General features: G+C 42.1%; 1 protein-coding gene across 2 annotated transcripts in view; it reads left to right on the forward strand.

Annotated features, from left to right (window-relative positions):
• The first annotated feature begins 1,677 nt into the window (after nt 1-1,677).
• Nucleotides 1,678-23,021, forward strand: part of slc9a1a (solute carrier family 9 member A1a) — a 49,628-nt gene continuing 28,284 nt past the window's right edge. For both annotated transcript variants that reach the window (XM_041212578.1, XM_041212579.1), the window contains exon 1: nt 1,678-2,023. In XM_041212578.1, coding sequence (XP_041068512.1) covers nt 1,777-2,023 — 247 coding nt within the window. In that variant the 5' untranslated portion in view covers nt 1,678-1,776. The remainder of the gene's footprint in view (nt 2,024-23,021) is intronic.

Raw genomic sequence — 23,021 nt, forward strand, 5'->3', positions numbered from 1 at the left:
TAGTGGTGGATGGGGATTGTTCGGGCCTCTGTTCGAGGAAGAAGCTAAGGGCCCTCAGACCATCCTTGTGGGGGATGGAGGTGTAGAGGGATTGGACGTCCATGGTGAAGAGGAAGCGGTTGGGGCCAGGGAACTGGAAATTGTTGATGTGACGTAAGGTGTCAGAGGAATCACGGATGTAGGTGGGAAGGGACTGGACAAGGGGAGAGAGAAGGGAGTCAAGATAACGAGAAATGAGTTCTGTGGGGCAGGAGCAAGCTGAGACGATCGGTCTACCGGGGCAGTTCTGTTTGTGGATTTTGGGTAGGCGATAGAAGCTGGCCGTCCAAGGTTGGGCGACTATCAGGTTGGAAGCTGTGGGAGGGAGATCCCCAGAGGAGATGAGGTCAGTGACAGTCCTGGAAACAATGGCTTGATGTTCAGTGGTGGGGTCATGGTCCAGGGAGAGGTAGGAGGAAGTGTCTGCGAGTTGACGCTCAGCTTCCGCGAGGTAGAAGTCAGTGCGCCAGACAACAACAGCACCACCCTTGTCAGCGGGTTTGATGATAATGTCAGGGTTGGACCTGAGAGAATGGAGTGCAGTAAGTTCAGAGAGAGACAGGTTAGAATGGGTGAGAGGAGCAGAGAAATTGTGACGACTAATGTCGCAGCAACAGTTCTCAATGAAAAGATCGAGAGAAGGTAAGAATCCAGAGGGAGGGGTCCAGGTGGAGGGAGAATATTGGAGATGGGTAAAAGGATCCGTTGAACTGGGAGAGGACTCCTGCCCAAAGAAGTGTGCCCGGAGACGAAGACGGCGGAAGAAGAGTTCAGTATCATGCCGAGCCCGAAATTCATTGAGGTGAGGGCGTAAGGGTATGAAACCAAGTCCTTTGCTGAGCACTGAACGTTCAGCATCGGAGAGGGGAAGGTCAGGGGGTATAGTGAATACACGGCTGGGGCTGGGATTGGAAGAACGGGTGGGGACGGAGGGACAGGCAGGGGTGGAGTGTCCTAGATGGGTGTTGGTGTCGATGAGTTGTTGGAGCTTGCGTCCTTAGCACTTGAGAGAAAGAGAAAAAGTTTCTTGTTGAGGCGTCGGATGAACCGAAGGATAAAATGAAACTGGGGGCACGCGCAGCTTTGAAAAAGGGTACGGCGGTGCTGCTGGAAGGAGAGGTCGAGTGTGTTCATATGGCGGCGCATGGCACTGAGTGTGGATCTCAGAATGTGACGGGAACAGCAGTCCGAGAAACGTTTTATGTCCCGGAGATACCTGTAATCCTGGGTGTGTTCGCAACATGAGGGGTAGAATTTCAGTTGAAATCCCCTTGTGTAAGTCGGAGACGGAGACAGTCACTGAGAAAGGAGATATGGCTGTGAAAATATCTGTACTGCACCCACTTCAAACCCTGCCAATATATCCATGCTGAGCTCCAGGCACAGTGCCCAGAAGTGAATACAGTTCGGTCCTCTCATGCTGCAGGTGACGCTGTAGTCGGATTTTTTTTTTTTGGTTCTCCCGTGCTGCAGGTGGCGCTGTAGCGTGGTTGGGAGGGGGAGGTGGGCCAACCTCTCGAGGCGGAGCAGTGGGTCAGGAAGCGGTTGTTCGGCCCTCTTGTGCTGCAGATGGCGCTGTAGCGTGGGAGGGGGGAGGGGGTGGGGAATGGTGTGGGCCGTCCTCCCGAGGCGGAGCTGTGGGTCTCAAGTGCCGCTTGATTCAGTTGTCGGCTCTGCTGTGTTTGGTGGCGGTCCGGGTTCTGTTGTTTGTGGTGAATTCCCTCCGCTCCGGTCCTGATGTATCCCCGCTGCTGCCTTCCGAGCCTACTGCTCGGCTGCCTGATGCTGCTGACCCTGTGCTTAGGAGCCGTCGCCTCGGCCCAGGGAGAGCAGGAGCAGGGGAATGAGACTACCACCCAGAGAAGTGGGCAAATCCGCAACAAGAGCATTAAGGCCTTCCCGGTGGTGACCATCGACTTCCCTCCTGTCAGGCCCCCGTTCGTTGTGGCGTTGTGGATCCTGCTGGCCTCAGTCCTGAAACTGGGTGAGTGACTGGGGTGAGGGGGTTGGTTGGGGGGGGGGGGGTGGGGGGTGCTGGTGAAGATGAGTGGGATGAGATGTAGGAGTAGAGATAATCCTATTCTATTCTATTCTGTTTCTCACTCGGTGCACGGAATCTTACATCACAGGAAGAGACCGTTCGGCCCATCATGTCTTTGCCAGCTCCCGGGAGCACAGCCTCAGGGTAAGGGGCCAATCACTTAAAGCTGGGATGAGGAGAAATTGCTTCACTCAAAAGGTTGTAAATCTTTGGAATTCTCTATCCCAGACGGTTGTGGATGTTCCATTGTTAAATATATTAAAGGCTGGGATAGACAGATTTTTGGTTTCTGAGAGAGTCAAGGGATATGAGGAGCAGGCGGGAAAGTGGAGTTGATGCTTAACTCAACCTTGTTCGTACTGTATTGAATGGCAGAGCAGGCTCATTGGGCCATATGGTCAATTCCTGCTCCTGTTTCTTATGTTGTTGCATTATTTTCAAGCCATTCCTCTTCCTTATGCCCACTTGCCTTTTAATAGTTATGTAATGCAGTTCTGCCACTCTTGAGTAGTGCGTTTCAGATCATAAACATCTGTGTGAAAATAAATTTACATTTCTTCTGTAGTCCTTTTGGCAATTATATACCTGTACTGCACTGCCTTCATTAACCCTCTCTGTTATTTCCTCAAAAAACTCAATTAGGTTAGCCAGACATGATTTGATTTTAACAAACCCATGCTGGCTGTCTCTTTACCCATGCTTCTCCAAATAAGGATTAATTTTGTTCTTGACAAAGGCCTGTCATAGTTCTCCCTATGACCCCTCTCCCTTTGACCCCTCTCCCCTGTGTTTCTATCCTGTCATCTGGATTTTGGATAGGGATATTTTTAATTGGGTCTCAAACTGTTAAAGCATGCCCAGACCCAGGATACTGGAATGGGATTTGCAATGAATGTCTGAATGGTTTGGCTGTATACTTGGAGTGGCTCATACTCCCACATTCATCTGCCTCTCTCAACTGATATTTTAGTACAAATGGAGATCATCTGCCAACCTGTGAATAGAAACATGAGAGACAAACCTATGTTATCTCGTGTATTTGTACGTCAACTTCCTACTGACTTAATTCTGTCCTCTGCCACACTAAACAGCACTCACATCATTAGTAATGTTTGTATGTTCTATCTGAACACAGTGTTACATTCCAGCAGACCACCCCTGACAGTCACTTGAAGGTGACTCTTGTGAATTAATGCAAGGGCATATTATAACCTGCTGTGCGTGAGTTTGAACAACCAAATGATAAGTTAGTTTCTGCGTGCCAGTAACACGATAGTACTAATTGCAAGAGCAATTGAAATCAAACCCGGGCCTGTCAAAGCCAAGGATTACATTCTTGCATGCAATGTGTTATACTCTGTGCTGTGTCCCATTTTGTTCAGTGGGTTACCGTTTGTGCAGGATTCCAACATATACACATCTGTCCTCTATCTCATATGTTGATGCTGCCGCCCTCACCTAACACTCTGGCCATTCCCAAAGGAATGTTGGGTCTGAGATGTTGCTAGTTCTGCTGTGGGGGTTAGCTGAGCAGGAATGTTGGGAGTTATTGTGGCAGCCCCAAGTCCATGACTGGGACCCAGAGTGTGACTTGTTTGATTAAGGAAAGAATGAGCAGCACCAGGTGCAAGTTAGCAAAATGCTTCACTGACTCAAAAATGTACTAAACTTTAGATTAAAGCACATTTGTGGTGGAATATTGGGTGGTAATATCTTTGTAGCCTAAAGGGGCCTGAGGTTGGATTGGAGGAATGACTGAACAGCACTGAAGACAGCTGATGCGATCAGCATTGGCACTGGGAAAACCGTTTTGGGTGCGTCTGTCTCCTGAACCTGCCTTCCTTGAGTATGTGGTGTGTTTCTGTGTGCGTGGCTACTGTGACTATTTCAGTCTTCACCCTCAGTGAGCAGGATTAATGAGTGGGGAATGGGTTAGGGAGGAGCTGGTATGTTTGAGTTGGTCGCGTCTTGTTCTATCTTGTTCTGATTAAGCTGTTCAGGACCAGGCATTGCTCCTTAGACTTTTTTTCTCAAAAAATGTACTTTAACATACTCTTGCAAATTTTATGATTACGCAACAGCTCAAATTTGACATTACACAGTGAAATATAGTTCAGTAAAACGTTGATCGTTTCTCATATCTTGGGAGCATCCTCTCAACAAAGAAACTCAATATTGCCTCCAGTGTGCCAGTGCAGCCTTCGGCCAACTGAGGAAAAAAGTGTTTGATGACAAAGACCTGAAACCTGGCACCAAGCTCATGGTCTATAGGGCTGCAGTGCTACACCCCCTTTGTATGCACCAGAGACATGGGCAATGTATAGCAGATACCTTAACTTCCTGGAGAAATAGCACCAGTGATGCCTCCACAAAATCCTGTAAATTCAATGGCAGGATAGGCACTCCAATAGCAGTGTCTTCTCTCAGGCCAACATCCCAGTGTCAAGGCACTGGTTATGGCTAATTGGTTACATTATCTGCATGTCTGACACAAGACACCCAAAACAAGCTCTCTACCCTGAGCTTCGTCACGGCAAGCAGTTACCAGGAAGGCAGAGGAAATATTTCAGGGACTTCCTTAAAGCTTCCCTGAAAAATGCAACATCCCCACTGGTATGTGGGAATCTCTTGCTCGAGACCGTCCAAACTGGAGAAGAAGTATCCGCGAAGGTGCCAACCATTTCGAACATCCCTGACAAGCCCAGGTGGAGACTAGGTGCAAACAGGGGAAGGATCATGCCAGAATCCATGCATCCTACCACCCACCTCCTCTAAGATTACCTGCCCCACCGGTGGCAGGCTGTGTGGCTCCAGTATTGAACTTTTTAGTCATGTTAGGACCCACAACCCCAAATTTGAAGAAAGTCATCTTCAATCCTGAGGGACTGCCTAAGAAGATGAAGTGGCATTCTGAGATTCCTCACTATGTCTACAATTATACGTTATATTGACAATTCTCTAGTACATATAACCTCCATTTCAGAACTGATTGGGATGAACTTCGACAAAAACTAAAACTTCTTTGCAAAGGCACTTTCCAGAAGGAGGTGGACCCTGGTCTCTTCCATATGCAGCCGCCTCAAGGGCTGCATATTGTGGCTCAGAGATTCTCGGTGTGTGTGAAGGATCTGCCGGGGAGGTTCCTTCTCACCACCTGCCAAGCTGTGTCTTAGTGCTTGTTATAAGGTTCTGGTGATGAGGCATTCTGTCAAGTGATTGGCAGTTGCTCAGGGAGCCATCTGACAGGGTCTACCATTTTGTTGTCCATCCTCGAGGATGTTATGTGCCTACTACTGGCGGGTGGACTTACAGTCAAAGATGTTTTACTGTGCAAACTTTTCCATGATGGACAGGTGGTACCACACAGTCCAACTGAACGTAGCATTTCGCAGCAACGTATCCAGACCCATCCTCACAATACCAGGGACAGATAGAATTTCAGCAGATAGTAACATCTGCCAAAGGCACCCCACACCTGATGAGTAAATACTGAATGTTACTGTTAGTTATCAAGATTGTGCTGCTGACTCACACAGCTTTTGTTATTTTGTCTCTGGAGTGTAGCAATGCTCTTTGTTGTGGTGGGAGTAACTCCTGGTTATTTCCTGGATCTGTCGGGCCAGAGTTTGACAGGTTCGTTCAGATACAAAGTACCACAGCGTTTGCAGAAGGATAAGAGCTTTTGATGGTGGAACTCTCTGGTATTTTACAGAATGATTCAAGCTGGTTTCTGTTTGCTATATTCTGCAGGCTTTGTCTAGCATATCATAACTGGCCACACCTGCTCCTTGTCAGTAGCATACATAGGTGTGGCACTTACCCTCCCTTACAGTAACTGGAGGAATTGTGTGACTGTTTTTCCATTTATTGCACTGATGGCACGGGGGAAAGATTTTTCTCCCCCACAAGAACCAACCAGGAGCTGATTTCCATTTAAATACCAGGAAACGCAGAAGAACTATGCAGGACCAAACAAGTGAAGAAAGATTCACGTTTGAGCTTGAGATGATTTTTCTGAGCCGGTCTATATTTTCTTTTACTAATGTGATACATTTCATGTTTTCTCTAATCTGAGGCTGATATCACACAACTTTCAATCTGACAGGGACAAGCTCCACATCAACAACTTCCATTTGTTTTTCAGTGAGATGTGGATTATAGAAGAGAGAGCACAGGCAAAGTCACTGGCACTCTGACACTGACGGAGAGATCTGCATGTGTGTCATTCCATCTCTGCTCCAGTTCTCATGTCTCAGCCCTCAGGGCTAAGTCTTACACCAGGCGCTCTCTGTAGGCCACAGTCCCACACACCACTTTCTCACTGACTTAATCCCTCAAGTGCTTTCAAAGGTTTTTCTGCCTCAACTTTGATCTTGGATGCATTTAATCAAGAACATTCATTTTTTGGGATTCTAAATATTGTGTGTGTGGAGAAGCTGGTTGCATTTTTGTAATGTGTCTAATGCTGAGCTTTGGTATAATTAGTAGCTTAGAGCTAAAGACAGTCTTAAAATTGTGTGTTTTGCGAGAGACAGAGTTGGCTGTGGGGGAGGACTGCAGCAAATCCACACCACATATTTGGAGTGTTTGAAGCCGCCCTAAGTATATCTTATTTTCAGTTTAGGAATGAAAACATTCAGTGATGGCAGGGTCTGAAGATTTTGCTGATTTTATACATCAAATAAGTATTATTTATAAGATTTCCAATGAACTTCAGTTGTGCCCAGTTAATGAACAAATCTGTATCCTGGCAGTCATAGTAAAGAAAGTACGAGTGAAAGGGTTTTGAACAGGATCACATGCAGAAAGCATAGTGCTGGGTGGGTATTGTCCCCACAGGCTGCTGGTTGACAGATTACTGAGAGTGGTGTACCCTCAATCTATTCATTGACAGATGACTGTGAGTGGTGCACCCTCAATCTATCCATTGACAAATTGCTGTGAGTGGTGTACCCTCAATCTATCCATTGACAGATTGCTGTGAGTGATGTACCCTCAATCTATCCATTGTCAGACTGCTGTGAGTAGTGTACCCTTGGTCTATCCATTGACAGATTACTGTGAGTGGTATACCCTCAGTCTACCCATTGACAGACAGCTGTGAGTGGTATACCCTCAGTCTACCCATTGACAGACAGCTGTGAGTGGTGTACCCTCAATCTATCCATTGACAGATTACTGAGACTGGTGTACCCTTGGCCTGTCCATTACTGTGAGTGGTGTACCCTCAGTCTAACCATTGACAGACAACTGTGAATGTTAACTCTCAGTCTATCCATTGACAGATTACTGTGAGTAGCATACCCTCGGTCTAATGTTGGGAGCTTTAGTTTAATTTCTGGTAATTAACACCTTCAGTTGGTCAGGTTTTCTCAGCTGGTTTGATTAAAGGTATGAATATTTTGCTGTGTTTTGAGATTTCACCCGAGGGATTTTGCTTGAAAGCCCCAAAGAGGACTGTGGACCTGGGACCTGGATTAGAATGTACTGCATTAGAGTTTGATTCTGGGGGGAATGGATAGGTCTGAATTATTTGCTAAGATAATAGAACATTGAGGTTGTCTGACTGAATCCACAGCTGCTGACGGACACTCTGTAGTCCTGAAGCAGTTCAAGTAGGGATTTCTTGCACTGCTGTTGCATCTCAGTGAAATCCTGGTGTCAGCACTGATGAAGAAGATGGGAATGGAAAAGGAAGAAAACTTGCATTGATAAAGCACCTTTCGCAACCTCTTGACATTGCAAATTGCTTTACGGTTAATACTTTTAAAACGTAGTCACTGTTGTAACGTAGAGAAATATGGCAGCCAGTTTGCCGACAAGTTCCCACACACAGCAATGAGATCATCTGTTTTCGATGTTAGTTGAAGTGTAAAGGTTGGCGAGGACATCAGGAGAACTCTTCATTGTATACCTGAGAGACCAGTTTAATCTCTCCTCCAAAAGACTGCACCTCTGACCTTCCTCCTGTTCAGAGGTATTCATTGAGAGCCTGAAACAGTCTTTTGGAATGTATAGATCTGACACAGGTGGGGTGGAATTTGGGCAGGGACACATTGAACAGCTCCTACAGTAAGATTAAAATAGGATAGATCCTGCAGTTTTCAAGTACTGACCTTCTTGGAGGCATGGAAATAAACATGCATTCAGTCCAAGGATTGAGATGTACAATTTAATTACATGGGGATGAGAGAGATCCAAAGCTGGAGCTATCACCCACAGATCAATGGAAGCAGAATGGGTTGTGCTTGGACCTTAATTCTGCTAAATACAGAGGGTTCCTCCAGCATTGTCCCTATGCATTTCTGTGTCGTACAGCCTCTGCTGCTGTGAGATGATGTTATGCTCATTTAAAGACAATGAGTGTGATGACAGTGCAGAAATTGATTTCTCTTGAGTCTTAATTAACTGTGTCACAGCCACGATAAGTGCATCCTCGGAAATAAACAATTCCGTCATATCCTCTAATGCATTGCAATTACCCCACACTCCCCACTTGTTTATCCTGTGTGTGGTTTGAATGATGTCCATTTTCCACAGGAACTATTTCTTTCAAAGGTTTTTCTTGTTGCCTTGAATGTTAAAATCTAAAAATTCATTCTTGGGACGAGTATTGCTGGGAAAGGCTGACATTTATTGCCCATCCCTAATTGCCCTCGAGAAGGCGGTGATGAGCCACCTTCTTGAACTACTGCAGTCTGTGTGATGGATATTCCCATAACGCTGTTAGGTAAAGAGTTCCATAATTTTCACCCAATGATGATGAAGGAACAGCTTCTATATCTCCAAGTTGGGGTGATGTGTGACAGTGATCCCATACAGCTCCTGCCATTTTCATTCTGGGTATTGGAGGGTTGGGGTTTAGGAAATGCTGCCGAGAAAGCCTGTGGCAACAGTGCATCTTTCAACAATGCACACTGCAGTCACAGTGCATCGGTGATAGTTGGAATGAATGTTTACTGTGGTGGATGCCAAGCTAGTGCAATGATTTATCTTGTGTGCTGTTGAGCTTCTTGAGCATTGTTGCAGCTGTGCCTAACCAGGCAAGTGGAGAGTATTCCATCACACTCTTGATTTGTACCTTGATGGTGGTGAAGGAACTTTTGGGGGATGGAGGGAGGGCAGGAGGCAAGTCTCACGTTGCAAAATACCCAACCCCTAAACTGCTGAAGTAGCCATGGCAATTATGTGGCTGGGCCAATTAAACTTCTGGCCAATGGTAATCCTCAGGGTTTTGTTCATTCAGGATTTGGCAATGGTAATACCATTGAGTGCTAAGGTGGGGTGGTTAGGCTCTCTTGTTGGAGATGGGGATTGCCTGGTATGAATGTTATTTGTCACTGATCAGCCCAATCCTCTACATTGGAGCGAAGATCATTGAAGCAGCTCAAGATAGTTAGGCCATGGGCTTTAGTGACAAGCCCTCAATAAACTGACACACATACAGGAAACCATGTGTTGTTGCCCACCATTTAAGCATTTAAAATTGCACTGGCCATTCTGGGAAACAGCTGTCAATATTCATGCAGCTGGTATCAACCCAGTATTCAGAGGATGGAATCATGGGTCAGATGCACCAATAGCTCGTTGCTAAACCAACAGCAGAGGGCCTGGCTTGTAGACGGCCTGGGAAAGTGGGGTACAGACGATGCCAAACACCGGGGGTTGGGTGAGAGGTTGGAGGGGATGTTGCATGGGAATTTGAGGATGGGGCGGTCACTTTTACGATTTCGTACTATGAAATCAAATACAATACATTTTCAAAATTCTCTTTTGAATTTAAACCAGCATATAATTGCAGTCTAATTTTTTATTAGTGGATACAGTTCTGATGAAATGCTGTGTTGATGTACCAGAGGCATGAGAATCTTGAGCTTCATAAAAATAAATGGAATAAACTGAAAACTGCGAGTGATGCAAAACAGGGTGTTGATTCACTATTGCCCGTTTTATTACTCTTTCTAAGTCTGGGAATGAAATCCTGATTTGTCACTAAGAGATTGCTTAAAGGTTTTACAAATCTCTACTCTATCCAAGGTTCATCTCACCCTGCACCATTCTATTTAAAATCTAGCAGAAGGTGGTCACACTGTGGGACTAAAATTTCTCTGGGGGTCTCCCGATCTTCCATTGCAACTTTAGCAAAAAAAATCCATTGAAATCCCAGAGAAACAGCATAAAGGGCTTTTATCGTAAGGGGTCTTTATAGAAACCCAATTCTATGACTTAAGTGCTTCTAGAAATGATTTATCTCGGTTTTGCTGTCACACACTATTTTTGCTGTTGGAGTTTCTTATTTATTAATTACAATTTTCTATTTAACTTGCCTATTCCTGTCTTACCTCAATTAAAAAAAAACTATAAATTTATTTAGTGCAAAGGTAATGCAACAACATATGGAACCTGTGAATAGGCTGTAAATTCACAGTGTACAATACAAGTGTACAACAGTGGGTTCACACCATGAAGTCAGCATGGTAAGGTTGTATTAGCTACAGAGTTGAATTGTTTTGTAAATGTAGTGATTTCTTTGTGGCCAATTTCCCAGCATCAGTTGATTGCTCTGTGATTAATTACCCTTAGATACTAGCATTGGGCCTCCAATTGCTCCTGTCACTCTGCCTCCTGCATGCTTGTTATGACACAGCAGACGGTAAATGCCGAGCTGTTCAAATCCCAGAGGGAAACTTGAAACAACTGTTACAATTAATTTTCAATTTGTATAAATTTCAAGATGCGCGCCTTGAATTCAGTTGTAATAAGACCACCAAGTTTTGTAGGTTTTTTATAAAACTAGATTAAACATTTATTAATAAGAGAAATAATTTTAAATACATATATACATTAATCTACAAATTACTTCTGATAACTTCTAACCCCCCTAATCAATCTAACTCCCAACTGCACTTTCGTTAAGGCAACAGTAAGGCACATAGATTTTAAAAGAACCAGGCAAAGAAACATGATACCCTGAGTGTCAATTTCCAAGTGAGTTTTCTTAACTTCAGCCCTTTGAAGACTTGCAGCTTGAGGCATTGATGCTGAAGGCTTTTCACACACTTGTAAGACCTTAAAAATGCCCTCTCTTACACACAGCCCTTGCTCCTTCTTTATACATATCTTCCTCTTTGAATGCAAATACCCATTGTTTCAGTATGTCTTTGGACTTTATCTCCCTGGTAATAAAACCCTCTCATAACACTAGGTTTTACTAGTAATCTTCGGGAAAATAAATACCACTGTTTCTAAACTTCACCTGGCTAGGTGTCGCACTTCACCCCTCCTTTGAAAACAATCTAGTCTGGTTTATTTTGAAATGCAGATGTCCCCTTGACACTTATGTTTCTAATCTTCCCCATGTTTATCTAAGTAATATTTCAAACCTACCCTCTCTTAGATCAAAGCATCCAGACTAGCTGCCTCTAATTCAATTAAATCTCATACATGCACATGGACACATCCCACTATTACTCTATTTTACAATAAATTCCAATAACATTATTAGAATTATTATATCTTCTTGACAATGCTGGTTTAATGAAAAAAGAGAAACCCTACATTTATACAGCATCTTTCACAATGTCCCAAATCGCTTTACAGGCAATTAAGTACTTTTCAGTTGTAGCGCCTGGTAGACTTTAGGCAATGTTATCAAATGGTGGAGCAGGCTTGAGGGGCCAAATGGCCTTCTCCTGCTCCCAATGCAGTATTAAAACAGAAAGTGCTGGAAAAACTCAACAGATCTGGCAGCATTTGTGAAGAGAGAAACAGAATTAAAGTTTCGAGTCCGTATGACTCTTCTTCAGAGCCTGATCCTAATACGTATGTTTGAATGTTATTCTGGATGGATGAGATAAACTGTGCTAGATAGCCTTTGTCGTCCATAATTATCTTGCAAACAACGGGTAGAATCTTGTCTCGAGTTATGTTTATTTTGTTGCTAATGAAAGTTTACTGTAAGCAGGCTTTGTGGGGTGAAATTGCCAAGGCAGGAGTGCATAGTGGGCTCATAGTGAATTGGTAATCTGTTTTACCCTGCATACGCCTCTTAACAGCTTTTTATTGACTTTAATCTTGTCCTTTTCTCTACGTGACTATTAACACAGTCTAGCTTGGTGCTTTTAATGAGTTCTTTGGGGTATTGAAATACCATGTTAAAGTTATGATGCATGGTAGATATTGAAAATATCTTGTAGTGAGAAGCAGCAATCGGCAGATTTGCTCATCAAGAAAACAGATACAATTGTGAACCATTCATTCTTTGCCTGTGGCTTCTTAAAAGTCGTGTTGCACAAGGGGCTCCAATGCTTCTCACTGACAGTGAAGAATTGTTGTTCAATCATTCCACTTTGTTGCTCAGGAGTCATTTGAAGTTTCTACCCTATGCAATTTCTGATAAAATAGAATCCAATTACACTCCTTGTACGAAATAATTATATTGAATAATATCATGCACCCAGAGAGCAGAACGTCGTTGTTGTCTTCAACAAAATGTAAAAATCTTGCGCAGTTTATCAGGGTTGCAAATATTGAATCTTACCCCAAATATGAATTTACTGTTACCGTGTCCATAAGGTGCAGAACATGTTAATGAGGGCTGAGGCTGTCACTGAAATTAGTGTTATCTGCTGCAGTGTTTTAAATAACTAATAGGATATTTTCCTGTCAAGTTAACAATATTGCATGATGCTGTTAAAGTAAAATTTGTACTTTCTGATTTGTTTAATAGTCACAGTGGGATCACCTTTTGGGTGCACACAAACTAGCACTGCATTATATCGCTGCTGCTCTTAATATTAATGACCCATGTTGCATATATATCGAACGATGTTTGTAACTAGATGCCAACAATAGGTGTGAGCGTTTTACCGGGACCTTTCTGTGATTATTTGGTGAATTGATTGGTGAATCTTGAAAAGGGAAAAAATATAATGCATGACTGAGGGGGAAGGTTAATGTGGACAGGGGGGAAATAAGGGACCCAAATAAAGGAGAAGTTCCAGGGCCCATGATTTCTCTCCTTGGCCCTGAGTAGTACTGGAACTCCTTGGTGCTGCACACAGTCAAGTGGACGTCATTTCTCACCGAAGTGCCATCTATTAATGGCGTGTGGGGCACCAAGACAGTTAGCATCTCCTGCACTTGATTTTTCCTTGCCTGAATAACTTAGAATGTAATAAACAATTTCTAGTTTTGCACAATTCAGATATTGTTTTGCACAATCGCGCAAGTCTTGTGGGCGCTGACTCACTGTTGATGGTGAAATACCAGAATAGAAATAAACTTCAACATCCAGTTTCAAAGACAGATGCAGGCTTTTCAGACAGCTGACTATTGAAGCATCATGCTTAGTCTAATAAACATGAGCCAAAGCAGGCCATTTGTCTCATGTGTTGTTTACCCTCTACATAAATATGCCCAACCTGTTTCTTCATCCCTTCATTCCCATTATCTTCTACCGCCAATCTAAGCAAATCTTAGCATGGTTTTTGTTTCAGTCTCTAATGCTAATATTGCAAAAGTTCCTCTTGCTCTATGTCTTAAATCGCTCATGTTTGAAATTGTATCTAGGTTTACTCAACCTAGACCCTTAATCACTGGAAACAGTCTGTTACCACGTTCCACCCCTTCAGAATTTTAAATAACTTTTTCAAATCATCTTGTCGTTCCAACGAAAAAGCCCCATTCAAGTGCATCTGTGTATTGTATTTCCACACAGCAGCATCCTTTTCAGTTTGTGCTGTACCCTCCCCAATTCTTCAACAGCCTTCCTATAGAGTCCAAAACTGCACTGTGATCTGAGGGAGGTTTTATGTAGATTCACCATTACATGGCAACTTTTACATCCCATACCTTTGACTGTAAAGCCCAGCTTTATTTTAGGTCCTTTTCTGCTTCAGGTATTGAATTTAATATTGTGTGAACCTAAACTCCAAATCCTCTTTTCTTCTACATCAACCAGCCTTCTCACTTCAAAAGTGTAATTCTTAGTTTTTTTTTATAAAATATACCCCTCACGCTTGCTAACATAGGAGCAGTAAACCATTCATCCACTCGAGTCTGTTCTGCCAATCAATTAGATTATGGCTGATCTGTATTTTTTTCTTATCCACCTTCGATCCATATCTCTTAATACCCTTACCTAACAAAAATCTATCAATCTCAGTTTTCAAATTTTCAAATGACCCCAGCTTCCAGCATTCGAGGGGAGAAAGTTCCAGATTTCCACTACTCTGGAGTGAAGACATATCTCTGAACACCCTAGCTCTAATTTTAAGTTTAAGGCATTGAGGGGAGGCGGTGGTATAGTGGCATTGTCACTGGACTAGTAATCCAGAGACCCAGGGTAATGCTCTGAGGGTTTGAATCCCACCAATGTAGATGAAAAAATCTGGAATTAAAAATCTGATGTTGATTGTTTCACTAATGTCCTTTGGGGGCCCTGCCATCCTTACCTGGCTGGCCTACATGTGACTCTTAGATGCCCTCTGATCAAGGGCAATTAGGGATGGGAAATAAATTCACCTAGCCAGTGATGCCCACACCCCATGAACGAATCTATAAAAAAAAAAAGAGGAAGATGGAGTTAAAGCCACAATCAAATCCACCATGATCTTATTGAATGACAGAGCAGGGCCAAATGGCATACTACTAATTATGTTATGCTGTCCTACATTAGGAAATAGTTTCTAACTTATCAATTCCTTTGATCACCTAAATTAGATCACCCTTAATTTGTCTATACTCAAGGGAAGACAAACCTACTTGATGCAGCCAGCCCTCAGAATTAACTGTTTTAGCCCCAGTATCATTCTAGTGAATCTACACAGCACCAGTCCAAGGCCATTAAATCCATTCTGAAGTATGGTGTCCAGAACTGAATACAGAACTCTAAATGGGGTCTCACCAGAGCTCTATATAATTATAATATAATTTCCACCCTTTTGTATTCCAGCCCTTTTGAACTAAAGGCTAAAATTTAATTAGCCACTTTAATTATGTTTTGTACCTGTCCATTATTTTTAACTATTTCAGTACTTGAAACCCATAATCTCTGATGTGAAATTCTGTGCTACATTGCACTGTTTTATTAAAATTCCCTTGCAGCTTCCTTTTGTCTTCAGAATTAGTAACTCTGCTTCCTATTTTAATATCCTCTTCAGACTTGGACATCACTCCTCTCCAATTCACTGATGAATACAGTATTATTAGTATATTAATGCTCTGTAGGTGGTGGGCATTAACTGGGGATTCACTTGTGCAAAAGGAGCAGACTGAAACTGGTAGTTGGTTTGGGAGGTGCATATTTGTAATGTGTATTTCTGTAAACAAAAGCCTTATAAAGTGTGTAAAGATTGGACTCCAGTTTTATCCTTCACCGCCTGATTTTCTGGAATAGAACAAGGTAGCAGGGAATGGTTGCCTAAAGGTGAAGGTTGGAAACTTGAGAAAAATTCCATCAGGCATAAAACTGAAATCCTAGTTGCTATTGTGGAAAATTGCAGAAAGCAAGTTCCGATTGTCAGGACCAAAACCGAAAATGCTGGAAAAACTCAGCAGGTCTATCAGCATCTGAGTCCATATGACTCTTCTTCAGAGCAGGGATATGGACCCGAAATGTTAACACTGTTTTTCTCTCTACAGGTGCTGTTAGACCTGCTGAGTTTTTCCAGCATTTTCTGTTTTTGTTTCAGATTTCCAGCATCCGCAGTATTTTGCTTTTATCTTCAGATTGTCAGTATTTGATTACCTTTCAATGTTCTTGCAGTCTGTACCATATGACCAGTGGAAGAATGAAGTGGACATGTGGTACATCCCTACCAAAGAGAGAACAAGGTATCGCCTTGGCGTTGTCACTTGTTACAAGAAGTAAAATGAGAGTAAAATATTTTGAGATGATCACTGCTAGATGGATAGTGATGAAGATTTAAGCCTCCAAATAGAGCTTCTGAATAACATGTCAAAAAAAAAAGACCTGTTAAATGCCTATAAGGCATGATCCGAATTTGATAGATTTCAGAAATCAGATAGTCACTGTATGGAACAATATATCGTGGACTTTAGATTATACTAATGGTTGAATAAATTCAATTCGGGGGGGTCTCTGGATTAGTACTAATGCTTAAATTACTGGATTGTGCTAAGGTGTCTCATATGGGCAGGTAACTGGTCCTAACTAGTTCTTGGAGAAGGAAACTTTGGATCAGATTTCTGCTGTCTTCATAAAAATCCCTGGTCAGTTATTTCCTTCAGCCTTCATGGAAAAATTGAGATGTTTCAGGGTGACATAAAGAATAGAAGACTCAATGATTGCCAGATTTCGAATTAGTCCAGATACTGGACAAAGGCATCAATATCAATGAAAAGATCAAGGATGGCCAGAATGTGGATAGAAGTACTGTTAACCAATCTGACTATCACAGTGGAATATAACATTAGAGCAACACTATTGGGAGAATGAATATCTTGGGAACTGTCAAGGAGCAATTACTTGGTGCTTCAGATGTGATTCAGAGTATCATTATGCAGTGAACTGCCCAAAGTGAAGAGGCAGGATCCTTGCAATGACACATGACAGAGAATTTTGAGGAAGAGGATGAAGGTGATGTTAAATCTGAACAAAATATACTGGTCACAAGGAGTTTAATCCTGTGATGAATGTGTTAGTTGCAGACTCTTTTAATTGGGCCGTGTCAGAGTGCTTGTTTTTCAACAGTATGTGGGACAGATGGTTTAAAATGTCACCTTGATTCCCTGATTGTCACAAGGTTAAGGAATTTAAAAATACTACTTGCTTTTGATTTGGGAATGACAACACCTTGAGGTCACTAAAGAGAGTTGTAATTTCGTGTAAGATAGCTGGAGTAAGCTATTTCATAAGTACTGATGTATTCTTGAATGAGATACCTAAGCTGCTGATTCATTGTTGGATCTCCCTTGATTTGAGGATGACATCTACTCAGGGCCTTGGGTCTTTATATGACTGAACAGGCCGATTCTCAACGCACAGATCTTTGGGCATTTGGGGCAGAATGTCCCACAAGGTAGTGGGATCTGGAGTGCAGGATTTGCTTCCTTTTCTTTTCTTCTCTGCCTTTGCTCTGCCCAAGGTCTGGTATTCTCAACTCTCAAATGGCCAATGGTCTAGGGGGAAGACAAAAAAATGCTTCAAAGATATTCTGAAGACCCCCTAGGAGCGCAGGAACATTGACATTAATGATTGGGAAGAGTTTGTTACCAGTTGGCCAAAATGGTGACAACTTGTCTATAAGTTGCATCACACTTTGAATCAAGTTGAGAATACCAGACCTGGCAGGGCACAGTTTTCAGCCATCAGGACACAGTGTCCAGTCCATCGAAGTTGACTTTTCAGGAGCTTTTCCTGAATGCTTGTGGACTTGGCTTCGAGAAGGGCACTGGAATTTGTTCAATGGTCTTCCCATTGATTCCAGAGGATGCAGTGGGGGTATTGCTGATGGAAATTCTCTGGCACTCTTATGTGTTGCTGATACACCGTCCAGGTCTCACTGCAGTACAGGATAGTGGTGACAACAGCTAGGATGCTAGGAAGTTTGTTGACTCGCAGAGGTCTTTGTTGTCAAACACTTGCTGGCATAGTATATAGAATGCTGAATTGTTGCACCTGATCCAATGTTGGATTTCCTGAGCGGTGGTGGCCTTTTGAAAGAGGTGGCTGCCAGAATACTGGAAGAACGTATTCCAGGATGTTTATTAAACTTCCTATGAAAAAAACACAAATGAATCTTGGCATTGAGCATGATTAGGCAATTATTTTTGGAAAATCAGTTGACCTGCAATTTATCCAGTTGGAACAAAGTGCTGGAAATACTCAACAGGTCTGGCAGCATCTGTGGTGAGAGAAACAGAGTTAATGTCTTAGATCATGGTATCTGGTGGTGAGGATAAGGAAAATAACATTGACTTAAAGTTATAGGCAATTTACGCACACTGCTGATCAATGGTTAAAAATCCTGCTAAAAGATGCAGGTATAGTTGATGACAAGGCTAATAGAAATTAGTGACATCTGTAAAAAGTATCAAAGAATGCTGCATTGTTCTATTATAAGCTTTCCATTGAACACAAGGATGCAAGAAATAGGAGCAGGAATAGAGCATTTAGCCCAGTGAGCCTGTTCTGCCATTTCATGTAATCATGGCTAATCTTGGGCTTTGGCACATGATTTTAATGAGGTAGTTGCCGTGGATCTAAAGAAATGGAACAAATACAGAAACATTTTCACCCTACGTTTTATTGATCAGGCTTCCTGATTTAGTGTTTCTACACTGTATAGTAAGAGGGTTATTATAAATAATATTATAGAGACAGGACTGGGAAACTAGCAAAGTGTCTGACTGCAAATGGAGGTGTATTTGCGAATAGCGAGTTCAGAGATGTGTGAAATGGTGCATAAAATTTTAGCTGATCAACCAGAAATTGACAACCAACCTGGCATGGTGGCTCATGCAAAAAATTGTCTTCAAGTGGTTGGATGATGCATTCTTTATCAGTTAGTCAATGGGCGCAATCCCAAATTGCCTTCTGTGAGATAGTCTTCCTTCTCTAGAAGGTACTACTATTAGTTCTGATTTTTTTTCTGCACACTTGGATGCTTTGCATGCAGGGAGGTAGGCTTTTATCAAGCCTGAGGTCTCAAAGAAAATTTGAAGAGCACTGAGGCATCGTGTTTATCTGCGACAGAGTTCAATTCAGGAGGTTTGATATATTGTAGAGAGGGTCATAGGGACTGGAAAGTTCCTGTTAAGATAATAGATTGTGATAGCGCATGTATGTGGCAATCAACTTGTCAATGTTCATTCTTTATGGTTAATCGGGATTACTTACAAAACTTTGGGCATTGAGCAGGTGATTGAAGTGAGCGAAGCAGCTTGTACCTCAAATGTTCATGTTTTATGATGAGAGCCCTGAAGCACTGAATGTGGTCGATCAGGGACTGGATAATGGTAATGAGAGTGATTTGGACATGCCTGATAGCTATCACCATCTACAGAACAATTATATATTCTAAGTGGGTGCTCGGGTGACATATGTTCTAGAGGAATCTAATGATTGAAGGAATGGGACATGTAGGAAAAACTTCTGGTAAGTTCAAATATTGGTTGAATGTTCAGGATATGGCAATGAACTGGCAGAATGGGGTGAAAGAGTGAAGAGTAAGAACACTGCAAGGAGTGATAGAGAGTTTGAAAGTGAGCTTTGTATCAAAGAGCAATCACAGGAAAGACCCTCTAGTGCAAGAAGGAGATATTGCAGTGGTAGTGCAGACATAAACGTGGAAGTAGAGTTGGTAACTTGAATAGTTTAGACAATGAAATAAAAGCCAATAAACAAGTTACAGAACTGGAAGTATAAGTTCTCAAGATCATTAATTTTGGTGACTGCAATTAAACTTGAGGGTAAAATAAGGGGGGTGAAAAAAAAGGGAGTTATATAGTTGGAAAGAATTTAGCGTTTATTCTAAGATACCACATAAGAGTCTGCCAGCTTTGTTGCATAGTGGACTTGTACAGACATAGTCCTTATGGGTGGGATTTATAGACTAAAATTAGGCTAGTAGTTAAGGAATTTGATACAGATCTTCGTGGACTCTTTCACAGCTAGAAAAATAATTTTAAAATCTTTTTAGCTACTTTGGCCACATATTCCAAGGACTGTAGGTCAATCATTATAAAAGCCACATCTCTGCAATACTTTTCAAGCTGTTTCTGAAACAACCTAAAGAGGAAGCAGATGCAGAAAAAAAACTATGAAAAATAAACCAATGTGTTTATGGCCTGAAGACGCTTCCAGGGTGTGGCTGTTTTTTGGTACGTTCTGTTTTACTGAAAGCATGTGGTGTTCAACTAAAAGCAGATCCCAAAATGTTTTTGGGTATCATAAAGGAAAGCTTTCACATATCTTCATGATGCATGTTGATTTCTTATGGTGATGCTGCAGAATTTGAGAAATATGTTATTAATAAGATCAGAGTATCTGGTATAACTTTAAACCAACAATCTTACTTAAAGAGTGTTGTTCCTATCTCGGTTTAATCATACTAGATCATCCCAGAAAGATGTTATATTCGAAGCGGGAAGAGAGAGCAACTACAAAGCTTAACTGGTCAGTTGAACTGGTTGTTCACTCAGACTGGATCAGATGTACTTTAGATGTGTTGGCATTAAGCACCAAGATGAAACATCCTAAAGTAGAGAAAGTTTTAGGGGCAAATAAAACATTAAATCTGGATAAATGTGTACCACTGTTCCCATCCTTAGAACACCTAAAGACATGATTCTGTACAAAGTCAATTTTAGCAATGCTTCACCATTTAATCTTCCTCATGGGTATTTCAATGCAACTGGCTTCATTATATTTCTTGTGGGTGAGAATAGTAAATCTTGTCCTTCAACTTGGGAAACTAAGAATTTTTTTTTTTAAAAAGGGTTGCTAAAAGTACTTCGTTGAAACGCTGAGTCTTGTGGAGGCAGTGGCTGTAGCATTCTGGTTGTCTTTGACTTTGTGAGATAATACATTGTGGGATAATGTGCACTCCAAGAAACATTAGTGAGAAAATGTTACAGATTTACCCTCTGGCTTGAAACAAATGCTGGAGAGAAAGGGAATCTCTAAAATTAAATGGGTGGATTCAAACCACGAACTGTCAGATTACTTCACTTAAAGAAATTCATGTATGAAAAAAATTGTTTGGAGTCTTGAAGGAGGGGTGTTTCACAATGTAATGCTTTGTACAGAATGCATTGAGAAAGGAATTTGTTAATTGTATAGTAATTGAGTATTGTATTCAGGGGTGAGCATTAGCTGGGGCTTCACTTGTGCTCCTACAGATAGCAGAATGAAATTAGGTTTGTTCGGCTTGGGGGCGCATGTTTCTAATGTATATCTCTAAGCAAAAGCTTATAATATCTGTAGAGATTGGACTTCAGTTTTATTCATCACTGCCTGGCTTTCTAGAAAAGAACAACCAGAAATGGTCCCAGAACAGAATCTTGATACCATTACCCACTTGCACCACTCTAAAATACTCCTAGTCTCCTTCCTCTATTCTAACCTAATATGAATCCAATTTGCCCCTTTCCATCTAATTTCATTCCATTTAATCTTCTCCAACTGTTGCTTGTGTGATACTTTGCCAAAGGATTTTTAAAATCCATATTCACCATATTTGCTACACTTGCCTACCCACCACATCTGTCACCTCAAAGAACTTCTATCAGGATTATCAGCATGAATCTTGCCTTCTGAAATCCATGTTGATATTATCTTTATTTAGATATTTAGCAATTTCATTTTTGGTAAAGCTTCCAGAATTTTCTCTATAGTGATGTCAAAAGAGCTAGCCTGTACTTACCTGGGTTAGCTCTGGCTACTCTGCTATTCTCCGATTTGCATCCATTCTCAGTAGAACCCTGAAATATTTCTAGGGTCTCCAATATTTCTTCATCCGTTCCCTTCATTTCCTGGCGCTTTGTCCTCCTTTGACTTAACTAATTTGTCTAATTCTTATGTTGCTAATATTTCTTCTTATTTGTGTCAGCAGTGGCTAATTTAGTAGCACTCCTCTCCAAGTCAGAAGGTTGCAGGTTCAAGTCCTACTCCTGGAAACAAGACGACTGGCTGTTCTCCTTCCCCTTGCAAAGTTTATTCCAGTCTTTCAGAAATGCCCTTTTGCTCTAGCATCTAAAGGAAAATAAAGCATTCAGGAGGTTGGGACCTCCCGATTGAATTTCTAATTGTCCCTCCCTGGCCCAACTCTCATGAGTTTTCGTGCCAGTGGAGCCAGTGTTTTCCAATGGTTAGAGAGGGGTCGGTGCTCTATATTCCTGTTCCGTTCTGTTCCTCTTCACTCTCCCTGGTCTGTGCAGAGTTACCACTTCTTCCTCTACTCCTCCAGCAGAGTGACTACTCCCAAAATTTGTTTCAGAAACTTCTCTCCCTCCCCAATGTGTTGAAGTCTCTCCAGCTCAAATTCTATGCCTTATCTTGGACATTCACCTGAGGCAGAACCTGATCCTCTAACTAGCCCATGCTGTACATCCCATGAGGGTATTTGATGAGACAGTGTAGGTGGAGAGCTTTACTTATTTAACCAATACTGTACCTGCCCTGGGAGTGCTTCAGGGGACAGTGAAGAGGGAGCTCTACTTTGTATCTAGTTTGTGTTGTAACTGCGCTAAAAATGTTTGGGGCAGTGTGTTAGACTTTACTCTGTATCTAACCCATGGTGTACCTGTCTTGGGATTGTTTGATGAGACAGGTAGAGCTCGCTCTTCTGTGCCCCTAACCCTTAAAGAGACATGTTACCTGAGTGGTACTGGTTGAAAATAAGGGAAATTGAAAAGGCAACAGTATATTGCAGTTACTCAATGCCATAGTCTGTTGCAGAAATTTGCAGTGTTTCCAGCTTGTGTCCAGATGAAGAATGCAGATAGGTTTGAAAATAGAGGCAACTGTGGGGAAATGTTTAGTTCATTTCCTTAATGATGCAGTCTGATGTGAGAGAAATTTTTGCTTAGTGTTCACTAATTTTACAAACATTCCACTGTTTAAATGAGTTGAAATTATGCCACAGGCTTTAATAATTTTCCCCTTGATGCCAGATGCACCATTGTTAAAGTCAGCAATTCTCCCTACCACTGCAATCATAACAAGTTATCTTGCTCCTTTGTCCTGCTCTACGACTGCTCTCTTGGTTTCACTCTTCTCTGTTCCAGACATTGCATCTAGAGATTTCTCATGGACTGCACAGCAGCTCTGGATTTACACCGACCCCTCCTCTTCCTTGATTACATGCTAGCCCTGAAGACCTCATTCTGTGGCATGGTGTCAGTTTCCAATGTATGCTAATGAGATTCTCTGCTCATCTATTCCTACCCCCTCAATTCAATGAGCACCTCTGAC

The sequence above is a fragment of the Carcharodon carcharias genome, chromosome 19 (genome assembly GCF_017639515.1).
Source record: "Carcharodon carcharias isolate sCarCar2 chromosome 19, sCarCar2.pri, whole genome shotgun sequence".
NCBI classification, from domain to species: Eukaryota; Metazoa; Chordata; class Chondrichthyes; order Lamniformes; family Lamnidae; genus Carcharodon; species Carcharodon carcharias.